Source organism: Notolabrus celidotus, chromosome 19 (assembly GCF_009762535.1).
Source record: "Notolabrus celidotus isolate fNotCel1 chromosome 19, fNotCel1.pri, whole genome shotgun sequence".
NCBI lineage: Eukaryota > Metazoa > Chordata > Actinopteri > Labriformes > Labridae > Notolabrus > Notolabrus celidotus.
In genome coordinates this window covers 5974078-5995274 of record NC_048290.1, presented here as the reverse complement: position 1 = coordinate 5995274, position 21197 = coordinate 5974078, and the positions used below count along the sequence as shown (strand labels likewise).

General features: G+C 40.6%; 1 protein-coding gene across 2 annotated transcripts in view; it reads left to right on the top strand.

Annotated features, from left to right (window-relative positions):
- Window positions 1-19209, top strand: part of agpat2 (1-acylglycerol-3-phosphate O-acyltransferase 2 (lysophosphatidic acid acyltransferase, beta)) — a 35074-nt gene extending 15865 nt beyond the window's left edge. For both annotated transcript variants that reach the window (XM_034709788.1, XM_034709789.1), the window contains 5 exons: window positions 597-730; window positions 12042-12217; window positions 12429-12524; window positions 16478-16550; window positions 16659-19209. In XM_034709788.1, coding sequence (XP_034565679.1) covers window positions 597-730; window positions 12042-12217; window positions 12429-12524; window positions 16478-16550; window positions 16659-16816 — 637 coding nt within the window. In that variant the 3' untranslated portion in view covers window positions 16817-19209. The remainder of the gene's footprint in view (window positions 1-596; window positions 731-12041; window positions 12218-12428; window positions 12525-16477; window positions 16551-16658) is intronic.
- Window positions 19210-21197: the final 1988 nt, after the last annotated feature.

Sequence of the window (21197 nt, the reverse complement as noted above, 5' to 3'; positions counted from 1 at the left end):
AGAAGTCTTTACCTTGGTGATATATTTCAGTTCTACCTTTCAAACAATGAATGTTTTGAAACTGAACTGTGATCATGATGTTTAGAAAAGTGCACGATTTGTATGTAAGTGTATGTGGACTGTTCCTCTCCTGCTGAGGAATGTCTTTCTACGTTTTAAAAATAAACCTCCAGAAGAAGCAGAGTATTGAGTAAGAATTACAGGGTACATTTTCATAATTACGTTGTTGTTGCGTTTCTTTTTCTCTGAGGCAGACAGATGGTAGGACAATCTTTGTCAAAGCTTATTGGAGCGTTGTATTTAACTTCAGGCGATTATTTAGCCAACCAAGAAACAAACATCTCTAATAGGGATGTAGTACATCATCTAACAGATGTCTTTTATTTTGAAGAGAGGCGAAGTTATGTTGTTTTATTTGGGTCACATCTTTAACATCTGAGCTGACATTCTTACATTGCATTACTCTACTATATAACAACCTTTTTAGCTCCCATTGTCCCCTCAGACTGTCTCACATTGTGGTTTATAATACGCTGCCTACATCGCTCTGAAGGGAAATCTTAACTAACCCTGTTCTTATCCCTTTCCCCCCTCAGGATTATCCGCTCTCTGGTCCGTCATGTGAAGTATTTACTTGGTCTTCGGTTCCAAGTGAGCGGCTGGGAACATCTGCAGACGGAGGGACCCTACGTCATCATCTCCAACCACCAGAGCTCTCTGGATGTCTTAGGTGGGTATTGTAACTACTTGTATGGATGAAGATGAATACTTTTTGATGCTGATTCAAGGAATAAATCGTCTATATTTAGGATAAGCTTTAGTTTGCAAACTCAGTTTTGGCAGGATGCATTGACGAATACTTCCAAAATTATTTTCACCATGCCTCCATGATGAGTGGACGATGGCCTACAGGCAGTCCTCATCAGGCAAAGATCTTCATGGAATCAAATCAACTTTTTAACTGGCATAGAGTCAGCCAACTAGTACACATTCAGTTGGCAAGGAAACTACTTCAACTAAATCAGTGTGTAATCAAAAATGTAAAAAACCATTGATTGTATATAAATATGAATGACGCATCTCTGTCTCCCTGCATTGTAAAAGTGAAGCCAAAATACCAACAAAATATGTGTTGACATTTTACACTGGTGAATATTTTGGAGCCAAGGCATGCAGAAAGATGATCTGGCTTGGAAAGTTCATTGACTTATGTTTTAGTATATGCAACGTTTTCTCTTGCCAGAACAGAGTAGGTATCAACAAAGCTGTCAATCATGATGTCACACCCACTCTTTCAATCAGTCAATCAATCAGACTTTATTTATTAAGCGCTTTTAATACAATGGCATTGTAACACAAATTGCTGTACATAAAACATAAAACTTAAAATAGAATATATTAAGAAAAAGATCCTACCCCACAATCATAAGGTTATAAACACAATATATGCAACAATAGTAATAAAAACAATAAAAATAAAATAAATAAATAAAAAATAAAAAAGAAGTTGCTGAACGAACTGAGGAAACGCTCTCATGATATTTTAATGAGGAAACACTGGAGGCAAAGTAAGATGTTAAAACTCAACACAGGAAAATAAACTCACCAAAATAAGATACATTTCTAAGATAATAAAAGACTAAAATATTAAACCATTAAATGAAAATAAGATAATATACTTAAAAAATAAAATAAAGAAGTACATAAATAAACAAAATAGAACAGAAGTGACTAAAATTTAAACTAGATAACAAATGAATGAATAAATAAACAAATGAATAAATGGATAAATAAAAGATTAAATAAAACTGTTATAAGAATGAAACTCAGTTAGAAGCAAGACTAAAAAGGTAGGTCTTGAGTTTACTTTTAACTTCAACTAACTAATTAAAACTAAATTACTTCATAAAATGAACACTGGTGCATATATTAGCATGATAACTAACTGCTGTGACAAAAAGTATGTTTAAAAAAATTAAATTGGATGTGTATTTGAATTTTCTAGATTGACCCATGCTCCGCCTGTTATAATGGAGGAGGCGGGGCTTACTACAGCTAGTCACCAGAGGGAGCTCTGAAAGTTTTGTCTTCATGTAGTCTCAGTGAAGTGACTCATTGGTTTCTGAGGCAGTGGCTATATTAGAAATGCTGTCTCAAGCTAGACTAACAGGGTGGAGCTTAGGCTGTTAACACATAATGGCACGCCCCTAATTGTCGGATAACATTTTAACATGGAACCTTGTAAGAACAAATGAAGGGTCATACTATCTGTCACTTTGGCAGAAGTATATCTCTGTGCCCAGAAGTCAATAATTGATTTAAAAGTTGAATACCCGCCAATGCTGATGAGGCTGTGATATTATCTTACATCCATTAATGATTGTAATCTCAAAATGACAGGCGTAATTGTCACTTTTATGAGACCCGACATTGACTATCAAGTTCGAGCTTTCAGCTTTAATTTTCATGCACCAGTCTGCTCTATTTGACTGGATCATTGTACTCTACATAAACACAGTGTAGACTATAAATACTGACTGAGAAAACTGATGCAGCATTGTTCTTCAAATAGCAGCTTTTCCACAGCCCTCAATTTTGTTAGTTTTCGCACATCTCAGGTCTCTACAACTCAAACACAATCAGATTTACCCGGGAAGTACTGGTTGTACTTTCAGCAGTTCACCCTGGGTAAGTTGACACCAGATTTGATGCACTCTGGGAAATTTCTGGACGCTTTAGTTGAAGGAGCAGCACTCCTCTGCAGTGGGTTCAGAAGTAGCAGATGAAAGAAGTGTGCTGTTGCGGCGGTTAAGCTCTGACTGTGGGGATTTCTGACTCTGCTCTCGAGTGTATATATATATATATATATATATATATATATATATATATATATATATGGTAAATCTGCACTCCTGGGCTAATACATTCGGCAAGCTTGTACCACTCAATGGAACCAACAGGGATTATTCCATCTCTGTTAACTTCTGCTTCATAAAATCCTGGTCAGGTGAAACTTTCCTGAACAGTGTGCATTTTTAGTGAAGTATAAAAACACAATCAGCTTTTTGCAAACTTTTAGAAACTGTAAGATTTCACATAATTGGGTCACTTTATAAGTATGCTGACTTAGTGTCCTCTGGTCAGTGTTGACATCCCACTCCTTAACTGTGTGAGCAAGAACCTGTAACACCTGAGATGACCAGATTACCAGTGCAGAGCCTGTCGACTCCCCCTTATTATAATCCAAGAAGATTTCACAGGAGAAAGCTTTGAAGTGCTGAAATACAGCGACTGCACTAACTCCAGATCTGACCTGAATGAGCTCAGTGACACATGGAACCATCCTCTCACACTATAGAGAATTAACAACCTGCATTGACCTCAATGTACTCCACAGTAGTGTTGACAGGCACACACTCCTGACCTGCTCCAACTTCAACTATGTTCTTATGTTATGTCACAACTGAGGCTGTGTGTAATCAATACATGTATAAAATAATTGACTGTATATAAAGATGGACGACGCACCTCAGGCCCCCACATTGTAAAAAGTGAAGCCAAAATACAGCCTTGATGGGTGCTGTCATATTACACTGATGATGTATTTTGGAGCCAAGGCTAGTGTAAAAAGGATCTGGCTAGTGGAGCCACAGTATTGCTGAATCATGATGTCACACCCCCTCTTTTTAACCTCAAATAATAATACAGTATCACTTGCACATAAATCTGCATGATTAGAACTATCTGCTGCAACAGAAAGTATGTTTGAGAAAAATAACATGGATCTGTATTTGAGTTTTCTAGATTGACCCATGTCCCACCTGTTACAATGGAGGAGGCAGGGCTTACTGAAGCTAGTCACCAGGGAGAGCTCTGGAAGTTTGGCTTCTGTTTGAGGGAGCTATTTCTCCCATGTTATTATACGGCCTATGGCTGTCATGATATCACATTTTCACTTCAGAGTTATCATGGCCAAATTATTAATGAAACAAATCTTATCGCCATATTCATGAAAAAAACAACACAGTCAGTGAAATTAAGCAAGATGAAGCTAGCTCAACGTAACCTCATACACTTCACTTATAAAAGGAGTTGACGTACATGTTATCAACGGTTTCTAATTATGTTCAAAGTTATGTTTTATTCTGGTCACCATCCCTAAGTGGTTCTACTTGACACATTGTTACATTACACAAACAAAGACGTCTATTTTACGAAATCCCAAAAACTCCCAAACTGATGAGGAAACATGGTTTAGTTGCTGGTATAGTATCTCACTTTCATCTACCTTCTCAATCAATCTTTATTTATACAGTGCCCAATAACAACAAACATTATCTCAAGAACTCTTTTCAAACAGAGCAGATCTAGACTGTACTCTATGTTATATAGTTAACAAAGACCCAACATCAAGACCGGATATGATCCAGTCCCATTTTACAGGCAGGACTCAGTTTGACCTCATCTTAATCCACCATGAGCAGAGCACTTTGCAGCATTTAGCAAGTCACAGTGGCAAGGACAAACTTCCTTTAACAGGCAGAAACCTCCAGCAGGACCAGACTCATGTTAGACACACATCTGCTGAGACCGAGTTGGGATTGGAAAGAGGGATAGAGGAGAATAAGAGCAAGAGAGAGAGATGATAGGGGTGAGACGGATAGTAGTAGTTGTAGTAATAGCTGTTGCCACTGGAGTCTGGAGCGTCCGTCTTCTCCAACATGATTTGTGCTTTAATTGCAGCCACATACTGCAGTATAGACTAGTGTAAGAAACACAGTTTGGGATATCCTTTAGAGACCATAGTGTCTCCAGAGCTGGGAGCTGCAGTTTCAGGACCAAAGTTTTGGGACTGCAGTTTTTGGGACACAGTTTTGGGACCACAGTTTTGGGACTGCAGTTTTTGGGACACAGTTTTGGGACCATAGTTTTGGGACTGCAGTTTTTGGGACACAGTTTTGGGAACACAGTTTTGGGACTGCAGTTTTTGGGACACAGTTTTGGGACCACAGTTTTGGGACTGCAGTTTTTGGGACACAGTTTTGGGACCATGGTTTTGGGATTGCAGTTTTTGGACCACAGTTTTGGGACCACAGTTTTGGGACTGCAGTTTTTGGGACACAGTTTTTGGACCACAGTTTTGGGACTGCAGTTTTTGGACCACAGTTTTGGGACTGCAGTTTTGGGACCACAGTTTTGGGACTGCAGTTTTTGGACCACAGTTTTGGGACCACAGTTTTGGGACTGCAGTTTTGGGACCACAGTTTTGGGACCACAGTTTTGGGACCACAGTTTTGGGACCACAAGTGGTTATGTTATGGGATGCTGGTAGCCTAGCGGTCTAAGTCCTCGTCACTGCTTCGACTCCTGTCCGCGACCATTTGTCACATGTCTTCCCCCGCTCTCTGCTCCCCATGTTTCCTGTCTCTCTTCAGCTGTCCTACTAAAGGCAAACAATTCCTAAGGTATATCTTAAAAAACAAACTTTTTTTTAATCGTTATGTTACGCACTAAAAATGCAGTGTATGCTCATGATAGCACAATATCAAGATTTCATTTGTATTACAAGGCAGTTATCGTCAATACCAGTATTTTGCAACCACCCTGGTCACAGTCATCCTGGCGAAAGCATTCAAAACTCCACTACACTTGAAGTACAGTGATATAGGCAGTACAGAACATGGACATAGTCTCAGTGATGATACCTGTTGCTTCTTGGTTGCTGTTTTGCTTGTGCCACTCTAAGCAAGGATAGTCAGGATGCAAGATGTCTCACTCCTTAGCAATGAAAACATCTGAAATGATGTTGTTTCAATGTTTTTTCAACTATGTTGCAGGATCGTTGTACCCCTTATTAAAACATCCTTTATTTCTCTGGCTCCTCTTCTTGTTAGTGAACGTGTGGGGCTGTTTACTGTAGAGTTGATGAACAATAATCCTCTGCCTCACAACAGAACCAGAACAATAAAAAAGAAAAGAAGAAAGTCCATTTGTTTGATGATTCTGGCTGTATTGTATCAGTGATCACAGAGAGCCGGGTTATCTCTGGCAGCAGGAGACTCACTCTGTGTTGGTTGGCCGTTAGTCACAGTCGGTTTGGATCAGACACCAAACATTCCCACGAACAGACTCGGATGAAAAATCTGGACCGCTGAAGACTTCATTGGTTCCACATTGCCTCCCCTCCAGGAAATCATTCTTAAGTTAGGGAAAGTCAGCACTGAACACTCGAGCTTGGCCCACAGCTAATCTGAAGAGGGCTGAATGTCAACTTTAAAGGAAGAAGCTCTTTTCCTAGTTTCCTAGACTGTAATCTAGGCTTGATGGTGACTTAGTGTTTATTGCCGAGCTGACTGTTTTCCTTATTAAAGGTACAGTGTGTGGAAATGTGAATATTGAGCGATATCTTGGAGACAGATTGTAGATTGAAACGCTCCCTTGCTCACCCCTTCTGTCAGTGGAGTGACGGTGGCCTTGAGGGACAAAAAGCTCCTGTGAAGCATGATAAGTCAAGTTTTATCAATCAACCACCCTCATCTTCTTCATCTTTTAACCAAGTGCATTGTACACGGTGACTCATAAATTCAAAAATGCATATGAGACTTGTTTGTCCCTTCTCTGCTACGGTAGAAACATTGCGGTGCAAGATGGCAGCCTCCATGGAAGAGGACTTACTCCTTACTTAAACATTATTTTTATAATGAGGTGATTAAACACTAATTTAAACACACTTTCAAATAATATATTCAATTTTTACCAAATCTGTTTTGCTAAATGCCGCTAAATCCTACACACTGTACCTTTAAGTCTTCTAATTGCTTCATATTTCTCCATCCAACAGTTTAAGAATTTGTCATAACTGACAAACACAAGCTGTAATCCTGAGGTACCTTTTCCAGATCAGCTTGCAGAAACAGCGCCTCATGTGCAGAGGCTGAGTCCTTCATGCACTGGCCTCTAGCTGACCCCAGTCCTCAGCCTCCTTGGCTCATGTCAGCCCAGCTCCCTCTTCAATATCACAATGCAGCAAAACTAATGTTAATAATAACCGCAAATCCTTACATGTAATGCCCCTGTGAGGAGGTTTATCTGGCCATGAGACTGAAATCAATACTGATGCCTCTGTGACCTACAAATAAACAAACAACGCCAGCATTGAGAAGATTGATCATTTCTTTATTGACATTTTAATGTCTTTTCACTGGGGCGGTGTGAGATGATGAGTCGGCAACCAAGATTCCCAACGAATGATCGTCAAACTGATTGATTCTCAAACGAAAGCAGGATGAGGAAAAATAGAAAACTCAGAAGAAGAGAAAAAAAGAGTGTGAGAGAGAGAAGGATGTTCTTCTTTATCCACAGGGGGCGCCAAGATCGACACAAGCCAAAATATCCTCACAGGAGCTTTAATCTGCATGTCCCTGCTGTCTTTTTTTATTTCAATTAGGTCCATATAAGTCTTTGAAATTGTGAAGAGCAGTTTTCTTAATTTTTGCAGAACCCAGAGTGACATTTACAAATTGCATCTTCTCTTCAACGAACAGTTTAACCCCAAAATACGCTTCTTTAAAGCTCCTGTGAGGAACTTTGTGTTTGTTTTGATTTGATGAGTCAGCCTTGGTTTATATCTCCCGCAACCCAGATTCACAACATGTGATCGTCACATTGTTTGAAATGACCTAACTCCGCCCATCCCTCACCGTATCTGACGCTGAAAAGCTCGTCCACGCCTTCATCTCCTCCAGGCTCGATTACTGCAATGCCCTCCTCATCGGGACCCCCATCAAAAATCTCCACAAACTCCAACTAATTCAGAACACCGCAGCCAGGATCCTACTCAGAGTCAGAAAACACGAACACATCACCCCAGTACTCCGCACACTTCACTGGCTTCCCGTCACCGCAAGAATCAACTACAAAATCGCACTCATCACCCATCAGTGCATCTATGGAAACGCCCCACTCTACCTAAAAGAACTCCTCACCCAGCAAACCCCAACCGGGAACTCACGCACTCCACATCAGAACCTCCTCCACCCTCCCAGAACCAAGCTCCGGACCATGGGAGATCGGGCCTTTTGTGCTGCTGCACCACGTCTGTGGAATTCCCTGCCCAGCCACCTCAGAACCCCACAGACTGTGGATGCTTTTAAAAAACATTTAAAGACCTTCCTCTTTAAAGAGGCTTTTAACTGATTTTAAGTACTGCTTTTAAAAGTTTGTTTTTACTGTGTGCCTGTAGCACTTTGAGATTTCTGGAAATGAAAAGTGCGTTATAAATAAAATGTATTATTATTTATTATTTATTAGGATGAGGAAAATAGAAAACTACTTATACATGAAGAGGACAAAATCAGAAGAAGAAGAAAAAGAGTTGGAGAGAGAGAGAGAAGGACGTTCTACTTTATCCACAGGGGGCGCCAAAATCGACACAAGCCAACAGTTGCTCACAGGGGCTTTAATCTGTATGTCCCTGCTTTTTTTTTTTACTTTAAATTGAGTCTATATAATTCTTAAAAATTCTCTAAAAAATTATGAATATCGCTCTTCACAATTTCAGGAAACCTCAGTGACAAATTCAGATTGCATTTCTCTTCAATGAACAGTTTAACCCTCAAAGACACTTCATTAAAGCTCCTGTGAGGAACTTTGAGTTTTTTTCAATTTTGTCGCCCCCCCTGTGGACAAAGTGGTTAACTCTTGGCTGATTTGTCCTGAACATGTGGAAGAAAATCATATACTGCTTTATTATAGCAGTAAAATTAGTCTCTCATTAAGAAGCCTTGTGAGCTTGCTGTTTATCATTTTTCTGACACCTACCCCCGACCAGCAATTTCAAGCATTAAGATTACTTTATGTACCTTATGTGGCTCTTCCCAGATGGTCTAGTTTGCTTTTATAGGTCATTTGGAAACATTGGTATAAATTTCGGTCTGTTTCATATACAGCTAAAAAACTGCTTACAGGAGCTTTAACTATGATAACTACCAGAAAGAAGCTTTAAATCCTTACAATAAAAGTGCGCATGACAATACACATTCCCACATTTTGGGGCACCGTTGGACTAGCGGTCTAAGCGCACACCCCATATACAGAGGCTATAGCCCGCGTCACAGAGGTCACCATTTACTGCAGGTCCTCCCCCACTCTCTACTCCCCTATTCCCTGTCTCTTTTCAGCTGTCATGTCCATTAAAGGGCGAAAATGCCCAAAAATATAGCAAAAAAAACAACATTTGCACATTTTTGCATGAAAACATCTGAATCCATTAATAGCTATCTCCTCCTAATGGACTTGTGAGAGCTCTACTTCACAGAGACACCTCGTTTAGCCTCCAGAAATCATCATACCATCATATTCTGTGGTTTTGGTTTAGCAGAGATGATCATCGATTCACTGATCAAAAGTTCTAGCGCATGTTTCATCTACCCGATCTTCTGATACAGTCTCTAGTTCTGCCTGTATGAGCATCTCTGTTTGAATCGCCTCATTCCTCCTGCTCCTAAATCTGCTTGTTGAAGGACACTAACTCAGCAGAGGTTTGTTTTCTCTCCATCAGTGCCTGCTCTAGAGTGTTTGTCAGTGCTGGTGAGTGATGAGGGCGGGCTTCAGGCCAGGCCACTGACAGCCGTGTGCGATCTGGACATCTAATTAGAGCTGAGGAAACTCAGCAGGAGTCTGATTCGGCATCCAAGTTGCCATGCCAACAGCTACACCCCGACATTAATAGCTGCTCATCCTGGTGCTGATGGGACGCAGCCAAGAGGAACTGAGAGAGATCCCTCACCTCCGCTGCTGGTGCAGGGTTTCAAGCACTCTGTCTGATGACATTTTGGTTCTGTTAGTTCTCTCTATCTCGCCCTCACACAGGCACACATCTACTTATTCAGCTGTTGACTTCACATGCTGACTTCCCTTCTCTTATCTCCTGTGCTGGTTTGCATGAGTGCAAGCTACTCTGCCTTCTGCATCAGCTAGCTTTGCACAAAGGTTAATCAAACACACCTGATTAAATCATGATGATTAGGATAACTCCTGTCAATAAAATCGAACACCGTCTCTGGCATCACATGCACCTCATCAGTTGACTTTATACCTGGTGTTACATCTGATTCTGACAAGGCCAGAGAGATAAGACTGAAGGGCCAAAGCTCATCTCAGGAGTCTGTTGTTATCTCGCTCCCCTCAGAGACGGCGTGTTTTAGGCTTTCATGTGTTTACTCTGATGCATTTAACCAAGGCTAATTTTCTTCTGTTGTTTATTTCAGTGGAAAATGTGTTAAACTGAGAAAAAGAAGTGCTCAAAGGTACAATGAATTATATAATCCAAGCTTAAGAACAAACGCTAAGGCTAATAAGCAAGCAATTAAGATAAGGGCTACATGATGGAGGAAAAAAAAGCCAGGGGCGGATCTGAACCTTCCTGACTGGAGTGGCTCAGCTGAGGCACCAGCTTTTGAGATCCATGCCTCCCCTGGTCACTCCTCTGGATCCGCCACCGGCTTGGGAGATACAAATGACCCAGATCTTCTATTGAAATGTTTTATTTCTAGATATTTGAAAGACCATTGTTGTCTACATGTTAACAAAACAGAAAAAACTCATCCCTTTTTTTATAAGTTTAAAAAAAAAACCTGTTTAAGTTGAATCTCTACAAAGTTCAAGATAATGCTTAAGATATCCTTCTCATTTATCAAGGATAAACCTTTTCAAAAAGTGAATACAGTTTTAATTTGTATAGTTCATTCCATCATTATTCTAGTTATTCTTTTCCCAAGTGTGTACCATTTTTTTAAAGGAATCAAAAAGCTGCATTCACTCATGCATAGATTTCTGACACAGGACTTCCACCAGATCCGTGTCCGGTCCGTCTCCAATCCACTGCGGTCTTGCTCCCTGCTCTCTCGTCCATCAACACTCACTGGTTGCGTTTTCGGAACGCAGCACGGAGCAGGACCGCCAGACAGCTGGAGTCATGTGACCAAGGTTTTCCCACGGCAATCACTGAATCAAGGATTCTCCTCCTCCTCTCCTCATCCATGTTGTCTCTATGGTCCTCTGAAAACCTCTGACTTGATGTCTTCAGGCCTGCCTCCGCTCAAATTGATATTTTGTTGTCATAGTTAAGTTAAAAACGATCTAACCATAACACGGAGTGTTTTATTCTGAAAATTTACTGGATGTTTTAATTTTGTTTTGGTGCCTGACTTCCTGTCCCGCTTCTTCTGCTCTGTTGAGATTGATGCGTCATGCTTAGGCATCCGGCAAAAATAGAAGTCTTGCGTATCTGATCCGTTTTGTTCCGACCTGCCGGATCAGAGACGCGGCCAGAACGCAACGGAGCGGATCTAGTGGAAGTTAACACATTGACTAGAGTAGAAACCTATCAGATCTGGTGCCGTGACGGATCGGAGATGGACTCGACGCGGATCTGGTGGAATTTGGCCGTCAGAAATGTCCAGAAATTTTCGGGGTGGGCTGCATGGGTGAACACGAAAGGAAATTAAATTCACCCAGATTTTAGCCAGAGTTCTTTCCCTGGTTCCCTTGCTGCTAGAAGTCGGGGTGAGTTGATGTGAGAATGCAGCAGAATTTGGCAAAATTCACTGCATGTGAGTGGACGGGGGGTGATGACATCTGTATCATGTGACCTCTGCGCCTGAATACAGACATCTGATGATGAAGAAGGAGAATCATTTTCAAGACGCCCACCAGCCTCCTTGTCCGATTTGGAAAACTTCACAGTGTGAGATTTTTCATGTGTCAACTAAAAACCTGGAAACATTTCTAGAAATTTCAGGAGCTTTGCCCAAAAAAATCCAGAGCGCTTGTGTGAAAGAAGCCAAAGATTTATATTTCCTCAGAGCCTTTTCTGTGCCACGTCTTTCAATGGATACTATACAATGAAAAAAGGATTTTATCCATTCATTGAACTTCTTCATAATGGTGTCAGTGTCACACATAGCTGAATATATTTCGTGGTTCTTGGTTATTACTTTGAGTATCTCTGACTCAGTGAGCTTCTTTCCTCTGCTCTCCAGGTCTGATGGAGATCTTACCAGACCGCTGCACCATGATCGCCAAGAAGGAGCTGATCTACGCCGGCACTGTGGGTCTCATCTGTTGGCTGGGAGGCATCGTCTTCATCAACCGCAAGAAGACGAGCGACGCCAAGAGTGTCATGGCCGATGCTGCCAAAACTATGCTGGACGACAAGGTAAACTGGGTCCTGTCAGCATCAGACTGCTTTATGAGAGTAACAGAAGAAGACAGAGATGGTGCTTATTAATGCTTTTTATGTTATTAATGGTAGAGAGGTTTGTTTTGATACTCATTCTGTCACACGGTGCTGCTTTTTGACACATTTGGGATGACATGTGACGACTAAATTGCTGCTCTTCCTCCCTGCTGTCCTCTGACCTCCACAGATTCGTCTGTGGGTGTTTCCAGAGGGAACGCGAAACCAGAGAGGCGACCTGCTGCCCTTCAAAAAAGGAGCTTTCCACCTGGCTGTGCAGGCACAAGTGAGCACTTCCTCTCTTATCTTCACTGCATGTCTGCGCCTCTGTTTACTGAGAAGGGGAAGTATAAGCTAGCCTTTTCATATCTTCTCTAAACAAGTGCATCAAGTACACAATTTACTTGTCCTGTAATAAACACCCTCCTTCTGTTTGTTCTGTGATCTGGCTCTTCTCCAAGAGACATGAGCCAACTTTTGTCTCCTGAAAAAGAGAGAGAGGGCTAATGTTGCCAGTAAAGTGCTGAGTCTAGACACATGGGGGAGCCAGCAACCTTACATGACACAAGGCAACATTAGGTTTCAACTATATCCCATATTTGGATGAGGGCATGGGTGAAAAACACTGAGTCAGCCGCAGTTATTACCAAAGAATGTCTCAAACAACCAGAACACTTTGGTCTATTCACGCTGACATCTTGAGCTCTAATGTGATAGTTAAGTTGGAATTTTCCTCTTGTGTTGTGTACGATGCCACTCCTCCCCAGCTCTTCAAATGCAATGATGAGCTGGACAGACACGGCTCCAAGCACAGAACAACTCCAGAGTATTTGGCAGCTCATATGTGACTGTTTATGAGCGTTACCTCTGCATGCATTAAGGTGGGAGGTCTCTGTATTCCAGCTGATGTTTCGCAGCACAAACTCAGGGGTCGGACAGGTGGAAGGAATTTAAAAAACACAGCTGAATGGATCTTGCCAAAAACCGCAATGTGGTTCACCCCCAGGCTAAAATGCTGGTTTATACTTTCGAGCCAGATTCTTGTTACTTACTTTTAAAGATTGATATCAGCTCGGTTCAGAGGCTCCAAGGCTATAAAAATAAAACCTGCTGCTCCTAATTAGCAAACACAAGTTTTCTACACTCTCACAGGATGCTTCTATGCTGTGAAAATAATATTTGGATGTTAACAGACATACTGGAAACTGAATTGTGTGTGTTTTGGCTGAAAAACTTCATTAAAGGTCTTGAGAACACTATCTGTGTTTTGGTTTTCCCACTTTCCACTTGAGACTAATCCTGAGCGATCAGAGACTATTTCCATCTCTCTCTCTCTGTGTGTTTGCCTCGGCTGAGTTATAGCTCAGCCTCTTCATTTGTACCCAGATTGAGTGGAAGCGGGACAGCCCCCAGGGGGAGCCACGTTTGGCTCGGCGAGTCCTATTGGAGGGCCACTTGGAGAGGGGGGGGGGGGGACCTCCAGAGAGCAACTCAGCCTCTATTAGCTGCAGAGGAGGAGATGGAGATTGCTGGTGTCGTGCTGATTTAATATGTGTGTGTGTTGGAGAGAGAATGTGATCCTGGTTCAGTGATGTGTATTTTTCTCTCTTTGCTTGTTTTTAGAGTTGAGGTGAAAATCCAAACAGAATAGTAAATGGTTAAACACCAAGTATTGATCTTTGATCTTTTAAATTATAAATAAAAAACTTTTTGGAAGGAGAGTAAAAAACATGTTTTTCAGAGGTCAGCAGGATTGAGAGGGAGTTGGTTAGAAAGACTTGGTTGTGTGATGAAATCACACTGATGCAAAAAAAAAGAGAAAAAAGTAACATAGAAATAATAAATCATATAGTATCATGATAATATGGTACAGCATTGTAATTGAGTGTTTCAATACCCCAACATTGTCATACTATTTTACCAGATTGTATCCTGATCATATGAGGTCCCATAACATCATGATAGTATTTTATTTCATCATGACAATGTTGGGCAGTGTTATGTCGTGATAAGATTAAGTTGCATTGTGTTGTGATTTTAGGTTGCATTATGTCAAGATAATATTGGGTTGCATCAGGTCATGATTATGTTGGGACACACGTCATCATGATAATGTTGGGCAGTGTTATGTCATTTGGGTTGCATAATGTTGTGATAATGTTTGGGTCATTTGTTGTGATAATGTTGGGTCGCATTATGTCGTGATTGTAGTTGGATTGCACTCTGTCGTGATAATGTAAGGTCGCATTATGTCGTGATAATGTTGGGTCACATCATGTCGTGATAATGTTGGTTTTCAAAAGAACCTGATAATGTTTGGTCGCATTATGTCGTGATAATGTTGGGTCACGTCATGATATTGTTTGGGTTGCTGTACATCGTGATAATGTTGGGTCACATGTCGTGATAATGTTTGGTCACATTATATCGTGATAACGGGTTGCACTTTGTCGTGATAATGTTGGGTCACATGTCGTGATAATGTTTGGTCACATGTCGTGATAATGGGTTGCACTTTGTCGTGATAATGTTGGGTCACATGTCGTGATAATGTTTGGTCACATGTCGTGATAATGGGTTGCACTTTGTTTTAATAATGTTGGGTCACATGTCGTGATAATGGGTTGCACTTTGTTGTAATAATGTTGGGTCACATGTCGTGATAATGTTTGGTCACATGTCGTGATAATGTTGGGTCACATGTCGTGATAATGTTTGGTCACATGTCGTGATAATGGGTTGCACTTTGTTGTAATAATGTTTGGTCACAAGTCGTGATAATGGGTTGCACTTTGTTGTAATAATGTTGGGTCACATGTCGTGATAATGTTTGGTCACGTGATAATGTTGGGTCACATGTCATGATAATGTTTGGTCACATGTCGTGATAATGTTGGGTCACATGTCGTGATAATGTTTGGTCACATGTCGTGATAATATTGGGTCATATGTCGTGATAATGTTTGGTCACATGTCGTGATAATGTTTGGTCACATGTCGTGATAATGTTGGGTCACATGTCGTGATAATGTTTGGTCACATGTCGTGATAATGTTGGGTCATATGTCGTGATAATGTTTGGTCACATGTCGTGATAATGTTTGGTCACATGTCGTGATAATGCGTTGCACTTTGTTGTGATAATGTTGGGTCACATGTCGTGATAATGTTTGGTCACATGTCTTGATAATGGGTTGCACTTGGTTGTGATAATGTTGGATCACATGTCGTGATAATGTTGGGTCACATGTCGTGATAATGGGTTGCACTTTGTTGTGATAATGTTCGGTCGCATTATCCTGTGATAATGTTGGGTAACATCATGTCTTGACAATATTGGGAAACGTCATAATAATATTAGTTCACGTTATGTCGTGATAATGTTTGGTAGCATCATGTCGTGATACTTTTGGTCTCATGCCACGATAATGTTGGGTGGCATTATTTTGTGATAATGTTGGGTCACATCGTGGCATTACAATATCGGGTCAAGTTATGTTGTGATAATGTTGGGTCACATGTCATGATAAGGTTTGGGTTGCAGTATGTTGTGATAATGTTTGGTCGCATTATGTCATGATAATGTTGGTTTGCAACAGATCATGATAATGTTTGGTCACATTATGTTGTGATAATGTTGGGTTGCATTATGTCATGATAATGTTTGGTAGCATCATGTCATGATAATTTTGGGTTGCATCATGTTGTGATAATTTTGGTCACATTATGTCATGATAATGTTGGGCAACATCATATCGTGATAGCCTTGTACCACACTGCATCATGTCAGTATGGTAGTGAATCATATTGTGATGGTAATATATTGCGTTTATGTGTCCTACTGTATCACTGTAGTGAAATACTATTGTATTACATTGTATTGTGATAGTCATGATAGGACCCTATCATGATAATATTGTATAGCTGAGTGTTGTTATAGTAATATATCACTATGTTTAATAAAACATTGTAACCCTTTGTAGCATGATAATATTGCATGGGGTCATATTGCGATATCATTGTAATCCATTGTATCGCGATAGTATAATAATGACATCATACTGTGATAATATCCTGTCTCCTGTAATTCCAACCTTTGCATGTTTTAGAGAAAGGACTTTTTCAGTTTAAAGACTGAAGTCATATTTTAATATCTGTGCTCAACCTGAATGTGAGGATGTAATGTTATTCTGGGATCATCTTTTTCATCATTTCCCTCCTTCCTCTCTTGTTTTTCAGGTGCCCATCATCCCTGTGGTTTTCTCCTCCTACAGCAATTTCTACCTACGGAAAGAAAAGGAGTTCAAATCGGGTAACTCATCTTGATTTTGCTCATTTTTTCACTCCCTTTCTTCACCCTGTTTGATGTCTTTATCTGTATGCAAGAAACCTCTGACGGTGAAGTGTTGTTCCTCCGCAGGCACCATCAGATTGAAGATCCTTCCAAAGATCGAGACAAAGGGGATGACGTCAGACGATGTTTCATCCCTCTCTGACAAGTCCTTCAGCCTGATGCGCTCTGCCTTCTTGAACGTCTCGGATTCTGTAGTCCAGAGCAACGGGCCGTCGCGGCACTGAACATTTGCCATTAAACTCCCACCTCTTCTCTCTTCCATCCCCCTCCCCCCAAAGACCCCCCTCCTCCCCTCTGCTCCCCCCCCCACATTACCTGGCCAGGAAAAACAACATGACACAGGTCTCTCTGTCATGATAGCTCTTCTTGTCTAGTTGACGCCTGGTCTGGCCCCAGACCACACAGCACAGCCGGTCCTGACCCTCACCGAGTCTGCAGCGCTGCTCTGCAACACCGGGAGCGGAGTGACGGACGGCGAGCCAAGCAGTATGGATGTGTGTTGTTCATCATGCATGCCTTTTTTTTTTTTGTTTGTTCTTCTGGGACGGCACTGTCCGCCCTCATCTCAGCTTTACTTTTGTCTCACTTAACCGCCATTTTTTACTTTAACTTTAAGACTTTTTTTTTTCTGCTTTTTAGCTGATAAACTGGCATTTTCTCAACCCTGTGCACAAATGCCAGTCAATCCCATGCTTCCTTTGTTTGAATAATTTCTATATAAACACACCTTTTCCTTCCTTCCTCTCCTTTTAGTATCATCCCCCCCCCTCCCCCCTTTTCTGCATTCCAGTCTCTTGCCTAAAGACAAATGGAGCGGGGTCTCCATGAGCGGTGGAGGCGTAAAAAAGTGAAATGTCGACACGGGTCGGCTACGGACTTGTTTCGTTCTGTCGCTTTGAACTCCATCACTCTATTTTAAGTCTAAAAACAAGAAGTTGGAGGGTTACACGATGCAGCGTATAACAATAGCACCCATCTGTACTGATGTACTGGACTCAAGCAGACAGATCAGTTTTCAATGTTGTGCATTGTTGGTGTATCATTGTGCGTTCTCTCTTCTGAAACATTAGAAACAATCTGCGCGCAGCTTCCAGCAGCAACTGTCCTCTTGCTGCAGTCTGTGTTTCTGTTTTCTATTTATTTCTCAATCAGGTAGTGACTTCTATTTTTTCTTTATCTTTTTTGGAAGGGATTTTTTTTTCCTCGGACTGAACTCAGAAGAGGAAACTATTTAAGATGTGTCAAAAAAAAAAGGTGATTTCATTCTGTGTAATGTCAAATTACTGCTCCAAAGTGCAAGCTACCTGCTGTGCCATGATGACGCCATGTTTTGGGGGAAATATCAAATGAAAGCTCATTAATATGATCCTGCTTCTTTAATCTACTCACTGGTTACAGGTGATGCAAGTTTCCTTCTCCAGTGGGGGTAGATTTTGCTTTAAGTAGAGGGGAAAACTTTAAAAATGAGTTCAGCTTTTTATTATTTTTCCTTTCTGATTTTATTTGTTCTGATACATTTCACTAATTGACTAACAATCCTGGCGAGTCTACATCTCAGAGAGTTCTTTTTTATTTTAAATCAATACATGTGAACATTGTTTTATTTGTGATGTTCACATGAAGATATAATTCCCTTCATGGGAAAGTATTTAAAGTTGTGGGATTTTTGGCCTTAAATTTAAATGATTTGTTGTTGCACTCTGGATTGTTCGGCTAGTTCGCTGATATCAAATTCAATTTTTGTAAAATGTGAACTGACGATAACTTGCTAACCAGGTAGAATCGACTGAACTGTGTTTTATTTTACATGCAGGTCTTAAGTTTCACATTACTCACTGCCTTTTACAACCTGATTCCTTCACCACTCTTGCCCATCAAACCCCATCTGAGAATGTATTTTAGCATTCAGGACATTTGTGTACTAATTACTAATTGTGCTTATTGCAGATTATTTTATGATATTACTGTATTAAAGTGGGATGTTGAGGTGCATTTGGCATTAAACAGAGGAAATGTATTTATATTTATTTGACCATTAAATGTTAAATTTAGACTGCACACCCGGATGGATCCTTAGTTTGGTATAAAGTATTCTGCTGTTAAACAGTAGTTTTAGTGAAAACCTGCTGGGCCATTGGATTTTTAATACATGTGGTGGTCATTTAAGTTCAAAACCAAATTTTAATTTATGTCCCCAAGTGATACACACTAATACATTTCTGTATTTCCTCTTAGTTTAAACATATTTATTGAGTTTCCCTGTGTTAAAGAGCAGATTTTACCTTTGCAGAAAGTGGTTTTGAATGTTAAAAAGTGCTCTACCAAATTGATTTCTCCCAAACTTTGAACTACACCATATGAATTTTGCTCATGGAGAGTTCTAACCATTGATTTCCTGCTGAGGTTATTTTGTAATACAGATGTGTGATTTTTAAGCTTCGTTGTCATCAGCTTGAACTCTGTGGCTCTGCAACAAAACCTGCTGGTTGAACTGTTTTGAGCACTTGTTTACGATCTAATATGTCAAATATTGGAAAAGTATTCTGAACCTTAATAAAGCACTTTTCATGCTGAGTTTAGGTGGAAAAATATAAAATAAAAATAAAAGGACTTTGAAGTTTTCTCTGATTTTCACCAAAGCTATTAAAGTGTACCTGGTGGTAGCTTTAGATGGAGAAACCGAGCTGACATCCTGCAGAGCCGTGTATGTGTGTGGTCCCTTACTGTATGTGTGTGTGAGAGAATGTGTGTGTGTCAATGTGCACACATGGTATAGACGCCCATTATAGTATCTGGTTATATTGAAAATGTAGTTGTTCTTGATTTCACCTATTCTGGGTAAAGTGAATGCCTTGCAAAAGAATAAATAAATTCATTCTTTTTTTCTAAGCTGTCGTACCATTACTGCTACCCTCAGCTACTCTACACCACAGACCGCAAAGTGTATGAGGACATGTCCTAATCATGCAGCAACCTCCGGTCTAAAAATATGAGTCCAATGCAGAAGTGCTAAAAACTGCAGTTCATCAAGGATCCACTTGAGGCTGGCTCCAGAAGTACAGGAAACCACATACACACCAATTCAAAAAAGCAGATCTTTACAGCAGAAATAAACATGTTTACAGCCTGGTACAAAAGATGAGTGTCGTCTGGATAGCTCATTTCTTGATGTGCTCTCACTGTGAGGGGGGTGAATTTTTTTCTAATGAGGCAATTTCGAAGATATTGAGATTACTAGTCTTCCAATGAGAGGAACACACTGCAGGTGTTGGCAAGGAGGCAAATGGGAAAATGGGAGAAAAGGTAAAATGTCCTGGAAAATCACATATTGTCCTGGAAAATTATTCCAGCATGACTGCGTGCAACCTGACATGATTAAAAAATACATCCCCATTCATTGAAAGCTGAGTGCACACTGTGCTGGAAAAGACAGCGACACAGACCGGTCCGGCTGCGCGACTTGTTTCACACCTTTTCTCCCTCACTTGGTCATAATCATGCATTTATAGAACAAAAAGGGGGTCTATTGTTTATGTTTATGATAAATTCACCTTGTGGAGTGCTCTTTTGATTCTCATATATAAGTTAAAGAGTGACCAGCGTAGTCTGGCAGAGAGCTTGGGGGTCTGTGCCTCACAATTTCCCCTGCAGGCTGAGAGCTCAGTTACTGTAGATAGTAGGAGAGCAAACTCCTTATGGTGAAAACAAACAGAACAAAAAGAGCGACACAACTGCACAGAAACTGCACGTTGTAAACATCCCTGATCACAATAGACAACGCCATTTAGGAAGACAGTTTAAACTTTTTTAAATCTCTGAGAGAGTTCAAAACTTCACTGGAAATGTCCTGGAAAATGATCTTTGGAAAAGAGTGGGAACCCTGGATTATGAGTCTTCCAATGAGAGGCACAGCTGACTTGATTGGCAGGCGGGAACACTGTAGCTGTTGGTTTACGTCAAAATCGCTCGGCCGACAATTGGCCTCAAAACAGCGCTTCAGAAACAGATGGGTGACGTCACAGATACTACGTCCATATTTTATACAGTCTATGGTCCAAATACTGTTTAGATGTACCTAGAGCTGGGCAATACTGAAAAAGATGTTATCACGATAACATTTTTCATATCAGTTGATATTGATAATTTTCATGATAAATATCAAATCGTTCTTTCATATCATTTTAAAGGCAGATTTTTTTTATCCCAAGTGAAAGTTGAAGAAACCAGACTGTTTGTCAGCTTGTAGCTGAGATTTAGTTGTCTAGTAAATAGCCAAAATGTCTTAACCAGTGAAGTTTAGCAGCCTTTCTCATCGAGCATGTTTCACTCTGCTTTGAGCTGGTAGGTTTTGACATAGACATATAAATAGAAGACGCCGCATTGGCTGCTGGGGCGCAAGAAATCTTGGACCTGTTAACGTAAACTGAAGTAGCAGAGACTTCAAGATGCCAGAGCACTGTGCGGCAAAATACCCATCATACATCACATTTATCACATATCATAATATTCTATTACTGTTAAGCCCACTATGAATATTAAAATACACCGAGCCATGTGTCCTGTATCATACCTACATGTATGACGTTTGCAGGAAAAAAAACCCAG